The sequence below is a fragment of the Lygodium microphyllum genome, chromosome 2, assembly GCF_053477565.2.
Source record: "Lygodium microphyllum isolate KBCC chromosome 2, Lygodium_microphyllum_v1.1.10, whole genome shotgun sequence".
Classification (NCBI taxonomy): Eukaryota; Viridiplantae; Streptophyta; class Polypodiopsida; order Schizaeales; family Lygodiaceae; genus Lygodium; species Lygodium microphyllum.
Window position 1 is genome coordinate 53,371,093 of NC_141136.1, and position 16,199 is coordinate 53,387,291.

The window sequence follows — 16,199 nt, forward strand, 5'->3', positions numbered from 1 at the left end:
TGTAGATATGTGCATTTACTATGGTAGTCAAGATACATGAGTCATAGGTTACATTGACTAAGATTTTACAAGACGTGTCGACAATAGGAAGTCCACCTTTGGGTGTGCCTTTACCTATATGAGAGGTACTATCTCTTGGATGTCCAGGGTGTAGAAATGCATAGCCTTATCTATTATCGAGGCTAAGTACGTTGCAGGCACTAAGGCTTGCAGGGATGCTCTATGCTTAAGCCGTCTGGTTGTATATCTTGGTATGGCTATAACTCCTACAATGCATTTGGATTCGATGAGTGCCATTCATTTGGCCCTTAATCCAATCTTCCAAGTGAAGACAAAGCATATTGAGCTATGCTATCACTTCATCAAAGAGGTGGTAGAGGACAAGTCTATTGAGCTTGTCAAATCCCTATGGATACAAATCCTACAAATTTGCTCACTAAAAGTCTCCCAATGAAATAGTATGCCTTCCTTAGGAAGTTGATTAAAGGCTGCCTATGTCTAATTGGCTACATTTACTTATATATAGTAGTTACACGCATGTACATTGGAGGTGGCTAATCATTGTCACTTTATTATTTATTATTTTAGTGACAATAGAATAAGGGAATACAAGTCACATATCATGATGGTTGAAGTTCCCACATACCAATCTCTCTCTTCTGGCTTGTACCTCCATAGCTCTTGCTCTCTTATTGCTTTCGCTCATGCTTCCACCTTCCAATCACCTTTCAATGAAGGTAGCAGGAGTATTAAGTCTTGTAAGATAATAAACAAAGAGGAGATGGAAGCCCAAGTTTAGGATGTGTAGGACTTCCAATATGAAGCTTTAAGATGGACAATCAAAAAATAGAGATAATGTGACAATACCAAAAATTGGCACTAATGAAATGTCACCTATGGTGATTGTACCTTATTATGTATGGAGATCTTGGATACAATCTCCTTGTGAAGTCATATGACTTGAAGCACCACTATAGATGAGTCAAGGCCTCTCTGAAGATACAAAGCTCTTGCAAACTTATGGATATGAAGGAACACTTCTATGGTGATAGCGGAGGCAAAGGTAGATGTAGATGGAGGCCTATCATTAGCCCTTCCTTTACTCCTAGATAAAGATGGGGATACTTTTTCCAACACCTCTCCTTGAAATGCAAGGTCTTCCCACAATGTGGATGGCCTAGGATATCCTTTGTGCTTCCCTTCTATGTCTATATTAGAGTTAGTGAAATTTGAATGATATAGAGCTAGTCTCACTAACCCCCAATATGCAACCTTGCATACAAACAGTTGGCTATAGGTAGGTATATGTAGCTAAAAAGGAAGAAATTTGGCCAAAATTATCCTAGTTAACCTGATCAAAAATTGGCTTGTCCAAGTCTACCAGTTGATGTACAAAGTGTCCATCTACCATGTGGCTACAATGCTTACATGACCTAAACAAGGTGAAATAGGTTGTTTTGTTGATGCTAGTCATCAAGGCCATGGAAATAGGTTGTGGAAATACCATTGATATGAAGGACCTCCACCTAGAACGTCTTAGAGAGATAAACTGATGGACAAAAACTATGTCGGAGCTCCTAATGTCCTCATCTAAGTCAACCTAAGGCTAAGGCTCATAGGTAAGAAATGAACATACATGACATGCATGACTGCTACAAGAAAGAAGTTGACGGCTATAGAGAAGATGACTACAACAACAACACAAGGAAACCAAGTGTTGTAATGAGCAATGGAAGGACAAAGGTTATAAATAATATCTCTCCAACAATGTAGCCAACAAGCAACAAAACGTGGGCCTACCTAATGTAAAGATCCATCTAGTTGAATAATGTGCCACAAATTCCTTTCATATACAATGATTCATGAAACGCCAAATGTGAAGGAAGATGAACTCGATCATAAAGGCAAGAGGAAATGTGGATGAAGAGGTAGACTCCTCTCCTCTATTACTTGCACTAAAACAAAGTTGATGGTACTTCTTCGAGCATTTCTCAACATGTGAGGCGTTTCCACAATGAGGGCACTTAAGAAACCCCTTATATATATCCTCTTTGTTTGGACTCGAAGTTGAAAGATGACTCCCTTTTGATTTTCTTCCCTTTATTATTTGTCCTTCTTGTATGGATTAGAGGCGCCAACATGGCTAGCTATATGAGCTTCACTTGACCTTGTCTCCTTATATCTTGCATAATTGCATTCTACTCCAAAATCAGGAGGACTAATTTCTCCGTGATGGTAACTTGCATGTGTGAAGTGAGGAGCCGGATGTAGAAAACATCATACTTGGGCGGGGGAGACCTAACGATTGTGACAGCCATATCCTCCAACGAGATGGTCTTTCCGAAGCATGCGAAAGCTCCTCAGTCTTGTTTTTGTGTTCATGGTGAGGGAATTTCGGACAAATAGTTGTCATAGCCTCATCTCAAAGACCATAGACTTCGATGGCAGTGCAGATGGATGCGTTTGACATGACCAAGGACGAAGTCACTGCAATGAAGGAAGAGAGAGGAGCTTGTGCTTTTGATTTTGCAAAAGAACGGACGCCTCAATTTTGCACAACCAAATGCGTAATGGGCCCCATCTATTTTCTGGTCAACAAGAGACGGATGGGCACATTATGCACTTGGGGTGCCCTAAGGGTAAGATGAGGAACATACGCCTCAGAAGGTCGATCACAGTCCGCATCTTAATTCGTCAATGCCTATCGTTGCAATCCAACATGTGTTTGTCCTTCGATTCTCCAAGGAAAAGGCCTCATAGTGAGGGATTTTCATGTATGTGTGGATCCATCTCACTTTAGCTCTAGATGGGTTGATGGATGTGCCTAAATGTCAGGATTGGAATGCTTTTGTATCACTAGTATTGAAACATGATCTATGGTCCTGGTTATTTCCATTAAATTATGGATCTACTCAACACTTGGAGCCATTTGGATCATATGTATGTTGTTATACATGATTCATTTGTTGCTAGAGATGGAATGAGATCTCTAGGCCTTGGGTTGACAAGGAGAGGTGGTAAGGGCAAAATTTTCAAGCTCCACGATCCCCATTTCCTTGGGGTCACACTTCCTTGCCCTATCCCCCTTCTCCACCCTCTTCTCTTGACCTTCTCCAACCATACCCTCCTTCTTGCACCACCATCATCCTCCTCTACCATCACCCACATCCACCTTCTCCCCACATCCTTTGGTCTCTCCTTCAATCCCTCCCTCTTAAATCCAAACTTTCTCTGCATCACCATTGCCATCATATCCATTCTCCCCTCTCTCTAAACCCTTCTCTACCCTCTTTAGCCTTTGATGTCGAGGGTAAATTTTTTAACAAAGAAGTTGCTTCATTAGAATGTTGCATGTATTACAAATGAGTTTGTGTACTAGAAATCATAGGCATAGCGTTTCCATGTACACTTTAAAGTGGCTCAAACTATCATGGTAGCAATGATTTCATATTAGTTTTCATTATTCCCTTGGTCAAAGTCTAGCTCTGTGAGAGATCACTCAATCCATTCAATAATTGCTCTTGAAGAGGGATTCTACGAATTAGACACGTCTTGTATCTCTTGGCATCATGTTTGTACCTTGAAAAGAATGGGTAGTGAACTTAATTTAGATGTGGATACACACACGATTACCCTTCATTGGTCTCTGTTTTGAGCTTCATGTGTTGGACAACAGGCCTAGATTGCAATAGCTAGGTCCTTCTTGGAAGAGCAAGGTGTTTTGCATGGAAACACCAAGATCCAAGCTTCATGGTGGCATGTGATTAATGATAAGCAGCTTGTTCGTCTCAAAGATTCTATGCTTTTGAATCATTTGATTCATTCTCGAAGAATGGTGCCTAGTAAGTCCTCTTGGCATCCTCTTGCTAACCATGAGTAGGCTCATTCTTTTCAAGTTGAATCGGTGGTTGTTTCGAGGCTTCTTTCATGGAAAAACATACAATAAGAGAGGCGCATGTTGAATAGAATGGCATGGTTGGGTCTGATTACAATTGTTAATATGCTTTTGTTTATGCATCCCATTGTCGTGTCTTTTAGATCATTTCAACGACTAAACAAAATGGCATAGTTGGGGCTAATTAGAATTGCTAATCCACTTCTGTCTATGCATCCCATTGTCGTGTCTTTAGATCATTTCAATGACTCGGTGTTCCTAGAGACTACCGTCATTTGTAGGAAACCATTTTAACTTCCCTATGTGTCTTGCAACACTTTTCCCCTTTGAATCCAAATACCCTTGGGCAACATTAGATGATCAATTATACATTTGCTTGGGCTTTTAGATCATTTCAACGACTAAACACAATGGCATAGTTGGGGCTAATTAGAATTGCTAATCCACTTCTATCTATGCATCCCATTGTCATGTCTTTTAGATCATTTCAATGACTCGGTGTTCTTAGAGACTACCATCATTTGTAGGAAACCATTGTAGCTTCCCTATGTGTCTTGGAACACTTTTTCCCTTTGAATCCAAACACCCTTGGGCAAGATTGGATGATCAATTATGCATTCACTTGGGCAATGCATCAATGAACCAAATATATCATTTGCCTATAAGAGATAAGGATTGGCTAGCTCTAAAGGGCATACATACTTGGGGTCTCCATAAGAACAAGGCTTGCAAGTGGGCCAACTCAATAAAATTCCGTTTAAATATATAGCATTTATTTGGAGAATGTTGATTGAGGGATTTATCCTTGCCTCTATACTCTGAAGTCATCATATTTCAAATGGTGGTTACTTCTTTTGTAAGGCAAGTGAAAAAACCTCTCATCATTTGTCTCCCTCTAGCCCAATGGCAAGAAGAGCTCTCTCATATATGTTATTTGGTCTAAAGTGGTTGGACCCTCAATGCTTCCAAATAGTTAGGTTTTCGAAAAGCCCAAATTGCCAAATTTTGTGCAACCACATATGAAGATTCTTTTCCACCTACACTACTAGGGTGGTTGGCCTATACAAACTATCTAGAACGCCTTCATTTTCTATTCTACTTCTAGAGTGTATAGTTATATTGCCCATTCGAGAGGTCTTCATTGGTAGCTTGACATCATTCAACTCTAGCAAACGTTCTTCCTAGACATGATTTGCTTTCTTGGCACACTATAGTTTATGTCCTCTTTTTCTCAACAATATAGACAATTTATAATTGCACTCTTATTATACATAATTCTAGTAATTAATATAATGATCTTTTATGAAAAAAAATGGGTGTATGAAGAAAATCAAAATGATATGAAGAAAGAACACTGTAATCAAATGTGAAAGCAAAATATAACCACCTCTACACATACTACTCAACCACATCAATGACCACACGAAACTGAGACAACAAAAGTGCTAGGGCTCCAATTTTCCACGCTAAACACTAGCAAAAGTTCATAACCAAGATGGAGAAAGTAGATGAACACTATTGTTCCATTTTCTTAGATTTTGGGGCTATTGGCACAATTGGGTTACCTGAAATGCTTTCATCTTTGATTTGCCTCCAAGGTACAAAGACATCTTGCTAGGCTTCAATGTCTTCTTCATTGGCAATTGGATCTTGTTCAACATGTTGGTTTTCTCCCTTAGGAGGAGTTACTCCCTTGGCATACAATAGTCCCTTCTACTCAACTATCATGACTCTTGTACTTATCATGTGATTGGAGAAAGAGATGGCTTTTACTGACATGTTCCATCTAAATAGGTAGATCTTCTCTTAATGTCTCTAAAAATGTCAAAATGGCTTGTAAGATCCAACAAATACCATGACATGATTCTTATTTATTGATCACTAGACAAAAGAAAGGAGCATTTACCTAAGCTAAAGCTACAATGCTGAAACTTCTAAAAGCACGGCAGACTAGTCTGGTTCTATAATCATGACAGCCAATAACAGGGTACGTGTATATATCATGTGAGAGGACCACGGTGCCAAGGGAAAACAAAACTTGTGGGAGAAACTGGCTCAAGTAGGGAGCCGTATGTCATCTGAAGATGGCACTCATCCTCAAAAATCAAGATGGATACCATGCTTGCCCCTGAAGCAGTAATGACTGGCACACCAAATCTTGTCCGGTCTTTTTAGGGTGCTTTCAGCTCACACTTTATATTAGTCAATGAATAATGATCAAGGCACACCAGCAGAAAGAATTCAAGACCAGCTGCCAGTAGTCTAGCGCCAATGACATCGGAAGACAGGGATTTCCTTTTGCACTTAGCAAACTCGGATAAAAGAACAAACTAGTGGTTTGAGAGAGAGAGAGAGAGAGAGAGAGAACGTGATTTTTAAATGAAGACGAATAGAAACACTAATAGCTGCCAAGTACACTTCACAAGATGCAAGTGGTACCTCTTCTTCCTTGTTCAGAGGAGCTAAACTACCAACATATTACCTTACCTCTCCTCACTTAGCAAAAGAGTTGCAAAGAAGGTAAAGTAAGACAAAAGCAAACACCCTTGCATGGAGATTATACACATTGTAGAACTCCCAGCTTGATCCTAAGACTCGTTAGGACTATGTACCCATTTTTCTACTAACACTTGACGCTCCACAACAGGACGGGCACCACCAGCATTGAAAATTTACAATTGCCTCATGCTGCAGTAACTAACATTTGACGCTGGACAAGGCGCCACCCGAACTGAAAATTTACAACTGCCTCATGCTGCAGTATATACACAGCGGGTAGCTAACCTCATTAAATTAGAAAGGCAGCTGCTCTTCTGTAGCTGATCCAAATAGAGAATTGTTATAAATAGGAGACCCAGTAAAGGGGGCACTGTTCTCTTCATTATCCTCATTTCCCTCTCTTGCATTTGCAGCTCTGTCTGATCTGTTTGATTTTGACTTTGAAGATCCATTTTCCTTCATTGCAGCTCTAACACTGTGGAGTGGAGTATCATCATCCTCATCTCCTTCCTGTTGCTTATCATGATCCTCCGATTCAGATGGCTGTTCTTCCTCATCAGTCCCATCATTGGCCTCAAACAACTTTTTCCCTTTCACATCACGAGATTTTCTTGTATGCACGTGCTTTGTCCTGCGATCTTCCTTTTCACCTACACAGCAAAAAGCGCCAGCAGATGAAACCAAGTCAACTATCCTGTTAACCAAATCAACAGGCATTCAAACAGATGAAACACAACTCACCATCTGCAACAGGAGTCTTTAGAGCTTTCTCTCTTAGATAATCTACAAAAGTTATGTAAGGTCTCCAGCTGCTTGGATCTTCATCAGTGTTGATGCCTTCAACCCTTTTTTCTACACTTGCAATTCTGCAATAATCATGCCAAACACATTAGTGCATATGTGACCCAAACGACCATGCTCGAGAGTGATGATTTCTTGAAATAACTGCTTACATTTCCTGCACTTCAGAGGATGGTAACTTTAATGCAAATTGTAGAACACCACCTTCCAAAAATGGTAATTGTTTTGGAGCGTCAATAAATGCATGCTCAATACCCTCCTTCACAATGTAAAATATGCTTGATTTGTACAGGTTGCGTGCAGAGCCTGAGAATGTTGCTGAGAGTCTGTTTGCAAGATCTTTGCATGCCAAAAAAGATCTACTTGTTGACCAATCTTCCTCCGTGCCTTGTATTTCCAACAAATGCCTATTGTATGCCTGGAGTTGCAAAATCTGTGTCAGATACAGATACTTTTATGACACTACAAAATGAGACACACACATGCAGGGGGCCGCAGGTGGTGGGTGTTTTTGTGTTTTGGGTTTTTCTTTTTCTTTGGGGGGGGGGGGGGGGGGGGGGGAAGAAGAGAAAAGAGGGGGGAAAAAAGAGAGCCTTATTTCTAGCTAATCAGTTTAATTGGCTGCCTTCTTTGGCATATATACAGAGTCGTAAGGGAAGTTACTGCATGTGCTACCATCTCAATGCCACCTAGCCTTCAAAACTAGGAACTTGTGCCACCTGGGCTTGAAACTCGCAAGACATTGACAAAATCGTACAGGACAATAATGATCAGCTTAGATGGACGAACATGATAGCATTCTCAGATACTTTATTACATAGCAACAAGAACTACTGCCACATCATTATGAAGAATGTTTACTGAGCTTTCCCACTAAAGCTCAGCTTTTGAAATTGAGTGCAGTCCCCATTTCTTCTAAATGAATTCATGAATGAAGATGGCATTACAAACATCCTCCTCTTCATCCCCTCTTGGGATCTGGAGGACCAGGACTCAAAAATGTGCAATTTGGGAGTAGATAAAGGTTTTGCAAGAAAAATATCGACCATATTATCTTTTTTGGAATACACTGAGATTGGTGACATAATTGTACTTCTGGTAAATATTGACCATATTTATCTTTTTTGGAATACACTGTAGATTGGTGACGTAATTGCACTTCTGGTAAATGGAACTTAATCAGTGTATTTTTCACTTGGAGCAAAGACGGCACTATTTAAAATATACAGGAATTGGCAGCCCTTTTTGTATCTAAATATGCTCACAAGCGGTAGAATTAATTAAAGCTTCTTGTGCAGTATGGAGAAGGGTTTTATAATCAGCTTCAGTTGAAGAGGCTCAGACTATATCTTGCTTCTTGAATGACCAAGAGCTGGCACTATTTCCAATTGGTTTGCTGGTTTCAACATTAGCTCCAAAGTAAAATCTAAGGTACGTAGATATGTATTCTTAATATTTCAGCAATGAGCACTCATGATGTTGCTGCCAGTGGGATACATGTGGATGTTGAAGAAATTGATGTATGTGACTAGCATAAGAATATCAGGCTGAATAGGAATCAAATACAAGAGACATTTGCTTCTTTCTCTCGAAGAAAAGCATGTGTTTTCTAATACAATGCTAAAGGAGCCTGATACAAAGCTTGCTTTAAAAGACATACACAATGGAGGAAACATGGATCAACCACGCCAAGAGGCTTCTCCCCATAGGTAAGTTGAGACACTTCTCCATTAAGAAGAGGCAGCCTTCACATCCATTTGAAAATGGGCCATTTGAAATGGGCAGCACAAGCAAGCATCATATAACTGGAAGCATACTTGACAATAGTAGCAAAAGTCTCTTTGTAGTCAATTCACTTTTCTAAGAAAACCCTTTTAGCAATCAAACTTTATGACAATGGTATTACTCATTTTGTCCCAAAGACGCCCTTGTTAGAGGGTCTTTCTACAAGCCACAAGCTTCTTCATAGTCAGATAACTATAAGAAAAGCCCTTGCATATTGATCAAGCTTTATGTTCTCCAAGAGAACGATCAGAATGGCAGTTAATAATTTGTCCCAAAGGCCTTGTTAGTTGTGTTTCTACTAGCTGTCAAGTATTACTTTTATGTATATGCTCAAGCTCGTCTTTCGGAGTTTGCCAAAGGACCTCCCCTCTAGAGTTGTAGGCTCTAGTTGTGCAAGAGCATTATGCAATAGTTCAAAACTCACATGAACAAATAAAATTTCTCACCAATGTTCTCTCTTGTTAGAACCTTTTAGTCTCCTTGGCCCTTACAGAAATGAAAGTTAATGTCACGGAAACCCACCAAACTTGGTCCACGTGGACATGTCTGGAAAATTAAGAAGTGCAGATGTCTCATGCCTCCCGGTAAAAACATAATTAGGGCAACTGCATTTGTGGTACACCTGGGCCAAGCTAGGTGTCACCTTTAGTCATAAGGCAGTTTAGGCAGTTCCTTGTACCCATTTGAAGTTTTGGAAGGACACAGATTACACTTATTACACATCGCAAATCTTAGTTTCAAGATGACTTTTCAATGGCATCGAAGGCGAGGGAAAGTTATAGATTATCATACAAGAGTTGGACTGATGAGTCTATAAATTGTAACAGTCCCGCCATAGGACTCCCCTCCCCCCGAATAAATTGAAATTTTTATTTTTATTTTTTTTAAGAATTAACCCCCCCGGTTACGCAGCAAACTGGCAGATGGCGTGAGGGGAGGGGGGCGATCGTGTCGACGAACCAGGGAGGGGGGACTGTCAAGACGCCCACGTAGGAGGCTGCCGCGGCCGTGAAGGTGGCAGGGGGAGCTGCTGCCACGTGATGGGAGGTGGAAGGGGGGGCCGCTGCCACCTGCCCTGAAGGTGGCAGGGGGGGGCTGCCATTACTAATTTCTCCCCCCCCCCCCCCCCGGCCCATTACCTACATAAACCTACACCTGGGCCAAGCTAGGTGTCACCTTTAGTCGTAAGGCAGTTTAGGCAGTTCCTTGTACCCATTTGAAGTTTTGGAAGGACACAGATTACACTTATTACACATCGCAAATCTTAGTTTCAAGATGACTTTTCAATGGCATCGAAGGCGAGGGAAAGTTATAGATTATCATACAAGAGTTGGACTGATGAGTCTATAAATTGTAACAGTCCCGCCATAGGACTCCCCTCCCCCCGAATAAATTGAAATTTTTATTTTTATTTTTTTTAAGAATTAACCCCCCCGGTTACGCAGCAAACTGGCAGACGGCGTGAGGGGAGGAGGGCGATCGTGTCGACAAACCAGGGAGGGGGGACTGTCAAGACGCCCACATAGGAGGCTGCCGCGGCTGTGAACGTGGCAGGGGGAGCTGCTGCCACGTGATGGGAGGTGGAAGGGGGGGCCGCTGCCGCCTGCCCTGAAGGTGGCAGGGGGGGCTGCCATTACTAATTTCTTTCCCCCCCACCCATTACCTACATAAACCCCCATCGTCAAGGGGATGAGAAGGCTGGGAAGGCCACAACTTGCTGCTGCTCAGGTAAGGAGAAGAAGAGAGTGAAGAAGAGAAGAATAAGAAGAAGAGGGAGAGAGAGAGTCGAGAAGAAGAGAAGAATAAGAAGAAGAAGGAGAGAGAGGAGAAGAAGAAGAGAAGAAGAAGGAGAAGGAGAGTATGAGAAGAGAGAGACAGAAAAGAGAGGAAAGGGAGGGTAAGAGAAGAGATAGAGAGAGAAGGAAATTGTTTTTCTTCCCTCGTTGAAGAACTCGGAGCTCGCCGTCTCTCTTTCATGTCCCCCCCCCTTGGAGAAGATCCTCGCAGACTAGTCCCTTCCGCGAGGAGCCGTCTCTCCCGCAATCTCGGTACGTAGCCGCGAAGCAAAAGCCAAATCATACGATGCCTCCCAAACAAAGTAAGGTCCAACCGAACAAGAATCCCGCCTCAGCCGATGGGGCCGTGGGGCAAGGAACCACGTCACTTGGTAATCAGGTGTGTTCCATACACCCTACCCTGATGGGGAATCTTAAGGACATGGGCCGACTTCCTTGGGAAGGGAAAGCTATTCTTCGAAAGTCCATCATAACTAACCACCATTTAGTTACATCATTTTTTTCATATTAGAAATTGTGCTTACTTGCAATCTGGTATGTTTTTGAACGAGTAAATTGCACAGGAGATTTTGCATTCATGCACGCAAAAAGAAGAAGCCAGAACCTTATTGATTATGCTCGTAATACGTTAGATTATGCACTAACATTAGCATGCTTAAAAATGGGTTGTTAAAACACTTATGCATATTCGTCAATTAAACAAAAATCGTACCTTTTCTTTGCATCACGAAACTTGTAAAATTGGAAAGGTAGAAGTGACACTTTGAATCAAGTACATGAAATTCCTGAATTGCTACGATGACATTTAAGTATATCTAGGCCATTGCAAGAATAAAACAGGTACTAGGCCCCTATAAACCTTCAAAGGGGTGTGTTCGCTTTTGCCTTAGGATTGATAAATCCACGTCCTCCACCCAAAAAGGGAAAAAAATTTACAAGTCTCTATTCGTGTTTTGCATAAGCATGTTGAAATGAACTCCCAAAAGCAAAGGCCTGCATTGCAACATTGTATTGTCTAGAAAAGATACGCCTCCAAATTGCGTGGCATCATGATCAGTTTTAGTTGCGCTACTAGGGATTCATCTTAAAGATAACTATAAACTGCACTTAACGAAATACTAAAATTTGTTTAAGAACCGTTAAATAAAAATGAACCCTATACACGCAAGGATTGGGCTCAACTTAACTTATTTAGGGTTTTGAATAAATTAAGCCAATCTATTGTTACTTCATAGCGGGATGGAATGAAGAAATTCCCTATCCTTAGGAGGATATTGGAAATTTCTACTAAGTCAAGAAGGACAAACGTTAGGGTCAAGAGAGGGACCCCACCTTAGCAGATGTCTCGAGCACTCACCTGCACCTTTGTTTATGCTTGTAAATTTAGAAGCACTGTTTCTAAATTAAAAAACAAAAAAAAAGAGATTGTGTAACCCCAAACTCATAAATGAGTATAGTGAATCAAGTTGAACTTTTGGAGGGCGCGCCAAACCAGCCCCAGTTGGCCGCCAACCCTAGCCAAGGGGGTTCTAAATAGCTATGAGGGGAACATGGACCGAACCCGCCATGAGAGGTCTCTCCGCAGATTGGTTTAAACGTAGGACGACGCTTGGATGTCACGAGGGCTCTAGCTGTAAATTCCTTGCCTCCGGGCCCTACTCAAATGATCAGCATGACTCGGAATAGATTTTCGGAAGCCCTTGTTACTAGTGCAAGACGGAAACTTGGTGGAAATAAAGTGCATCCTTACGGATTGTGAATATTGTCCCTTTTGAACAAGACTTGCAACTCTGATAATTTGCCAATATTAAGTACTTCCAAGGAAACTGTTCGAATTTAATTTCGTGTCAATGCCATAAGATTATGTGAACGAACCCTGTCCTCTAAAAAGGATAATTAAGAAAGCTGTTTTTACATGTCACACTTAAAAGTGATAGGACTAATTAGACAACTAAAGTACGCCAAGTGAGGGAAGCGAGGGGGCGGAACCCCCAACGGGTCTGTCCTACAACAAGGTGGTCCCAGAGAACTGTGAGGCTTCTCACAAGGTTTAATGATGACCGACGCTTAGAAATCGTTAGGCTAGAAACCCGACTCGTGTCGTTTTAGGGGACCGGAATGGAACTATGCCCTATGGGCAGAGAGGTGGAGCGCCGCATCCCTCTCATTTCCCATTCTCTTTGAACCAAGTGCGGCATGGGTCTGCTTCGGCTAGGTTATCTCTGCACCAAGTAGGATGTCCGAAACCGATGCTAGAAAGTTGTCAGGAGACCTTGGCCACTAGGGACTTAAGTTTAAGTCGATCCTAGTGGATTTGGCCGTAAACATTCTGTTGCGAGGCAGACTCGAGAAACCCTAGGCGACAAACCCCGTGACGTTCCATAAGAGTGTCGGGCGGCGTCGCTTAGATTCGTCTCTCGACGGACCGCTAAAAACGTGCTTGGACAACCGATAGGCGAGCACGTCACAGTTGGTATCAGAGCCGACCTACCACTAAAACAATTAGGGAGAAAAATCGAAAAAGAGTGAGGTGATGTGTCCATTAGTAAATGTTTTTCTTTTATACTCACTTGTGGATTGATGCCGCTTCCAGACTTACGAGACATAGAATAGATTCTTCGTATTTCAAATCATGTTCATGACAGCTATGAAATCTTCAAGCTATCGCACATGATCCGACATGATGGGGATCCTGGATCGGCTCTACAACCCCTCATTGCTGTGTGTGGAAAGGCGTTGGACTTGGAGCACAGGATACTGCTACATAGACGCCAACCGACTCGCCTATCTTCAAAACAATCTGAAGAGACTAAAGTGGCTGGAAAACTTAAAGATTATCAAGTTATTCATCTTCCATGAGGCTCGTGTAAACTCGACCCTACACATTGGACGCCGGCAAGTAGATCAAAACTGCTACATCTACGAAGAGATGGTTAAAATTTTACCAGCGAACAGAATTAAAATAATGGGGCGACACGAACGTCATGGCTATCAGAAACAGGGATTTCTTGAACTTCCCATGACTTGTCGCTTCCTAAGAATCCATTCCCCAAATCCATACTACTATTCTGTCCCTGTAGCTGAATCCAATAGAGAATTATTAACATGGCGTTAATGTAACTCCTAAAAAGAAAAAAATCGTCTCAATCAAACCCTATCCGTTCCCGAATAATTGTACTTGAGGCTTACGTTTCCCTATGGTCAAATAAGAATTTTATGTTCATTTGAATGGTTGCAATGAAAAAATACGTGCGCTTTGATTTAAGTTGTATAGGGGTGTGTAAATGCAAACCTAACATGGGAAAGTTTGAATGGTAATTAGATACATCCCCAAGCGCAAATCCAGAACCCTGTTACGGCACTAAGCCCAGCAAAGGTACAAGCAAAGGTACAAGAGAAGAAGTTTCTCTCGAACAAATTAAACCACCAGAATTTGACGGAAAGGAGAAGACTGTCGAAGCTGATGCTGAAATATGGATTGAATCTATAAAAGATTATTTTAGTGCAGCGGGAACAGCACCTGTGAACCGAGCCATGATTGCTAAGCTCAAGCTTACCGACGAGGCTAGGCTGTGGTGGAAGCAATGGTGTAAAGACCAAGCAGTCACTGAAAGCACAATAAGTTGGGAAAAACTAAAGGAAGCACTGCAGGGAAGGTATATGCCACCTGCGTATAGAACTCAGAAAATGAATGAGTTTTTTAAGTTGAGACAGTTGGGCCTGTCTCTGGAAGCATACTACTCGAAATTTGTTTTCTTGCTAAAGTACGCACCAACAATGAGCATCCCCCAACAGGTCTCGAAGTTTTGTGATGGACTGAATCTGCCAATAAACACTCGGTTGGAATCAATGCGTCCCTCGGACTTGCAAGATGCATTGATAAGAGCAGGACCTATTGCCTAAAAAGTCCAGCCAAAGTCCAGACCTTGGGCTTACAGAGACCAAAATCCAGGGATGTCGAGAGCTCAAATTAAAAGGGCACAAGGACAGGGTCAAGGTCAACGGAAGAAGGTAAGAGCAAATGCAATCAATGGCTTTGTCCCCACTCAAAGAAGTGAACAAAGTCTGCGTTGTTTTCACTGCAATGAACCCGAGCATTTCAAAAGGGAATGTCCCAAACTTGGCGAGGACCGCTGTCAAGGAAAATTCGGAGGCCAAGCCAAGGCTGCCCATGGCCGCGGTCGTGCAGCATTGGGAAGGGCAAAAACTACAAATATTACCATTAAAGAATTAGATGAAGAAAAAGATATGTGCATGGAAGCCGAGATCGAGAGGGCAACCATTCATGCCGCCCTCCATAAGAAGGGGCCAAACCACCAATTCTCGGTGATTCAAACACCATCGGACTACCAGGTTAAGGAATTCAAAACCCTGATGGACTGTGGGAGCACTCATTCTTTCATCTCACCGATGTGTGCAAGAAGGTTAGGGATAGCCACTATAGCTGCACCCCCTTTGCTTGTCGAACTAGCAAATGAACGAGAAATCACTCACACTAGACAAACTGCTAAGATGGAATTCCTACTCAGAAACGAGCCCACAACTGTTAGGTTCAAAGTAATGAATCTAGGTGTCCATGAATGTCTACTCGGGATGGATTGGCTAATCCCCAATGATGCTCACATTCATTGTGGAAAGGGCCAAGTCTCCTTTCGGAAGCCTAAGGGTGACCTAGTTACCATACAAGGTGAAGCAGGTAAACCAAAGATCCAGCTAGCTAAGGCAACGCAAATAGTTCAAGGAATAAGGAAGGGGTTACCTATCTACCTGATCAAGCTAAACAAACCTGATCAAGCAAAAGACACTAATGAAGAACCATCATGGCTAAAAGAATATATGGATGTGTTCCAAAAGGAATTGACTAAATTACCACCGCCGAGGGAAGTGGATCATGAGATTAAACTATTCCCATGAGCTGCTCCAGTTGCGAAAAGGCCCTACAAGATGTCCATTCCTGAGGCCATTGAGTTAAAGGAACAACTCAAACAACTATTGGACCAAGGGTACATACACCCTAGCAGTTTTCCTTGGGGAGCTCCAGTCTTGTTCCAAAAGAAGAAGGATGGTACACTTCGTCTTTGCATTGATTACAGAGGCCTGAACCAAGTAACCATAAAAAATAAATACCCCATTCCAAGGATAGATGAGTTACTCGATCGACTGCAAGAAGCAAAAATCTTCTCCAAGATTGATTTAAGGTCAGGGTATTATCAGATACGCGTCAAGAATGAGGGTATTCCAAAGACCGCATTCAATACTAGATATGGTCATTTCGAATTCAGAGTAATGTCTTTTGGATTGACTAATGCTCCTGCCACCTTTAACAGGCTAATGTAGGACATTTTTAGACCACACCTCCATGATTTCGTACTCATCTTCTTTGATGACACCTTGGTTTACTCCAAAAAGGAGGCAGATCATGA

At 41.9% G+C, this 16,199-nt stretch overlaps 1 protein-coding gene across 1 annotated transcript in view; it reads right to left on the reverse strand.

Moving 5' to 3' along the window:
- Positions 1 to 6,420: 6,420 nt before the first annotated feature.
- The window catches only part of SCC3 (sister-chromatid cohesion protein 3), a 38,725-nt gene continuing 28,946 nt past the window's right edge, over positions 6,421 to 16,199 (reverse strand). Inside the window, exons 20-22 of the mRNA XM_087693589.1 lie at positions 7,348 to 7,613; positions 7,136 to 7,260; positions 6,421 to 7,044 (exon numbers count right to left, since the gene is read on the reverse strand). Coding sequence (XP_087549715.1) covers positions 6,689 to 7,044; positions 7,136 to 7,260; positions 7,348 to 7,613 — 747 coding nt within the window. The 3' untranslated portion in view covers positions 6,421 to 6,688. The remainder of the gene's footprint in view (positions 7,045 to 7,135; positions 7,261 to 7,347; positions 7,614 to 16,199) is intronic.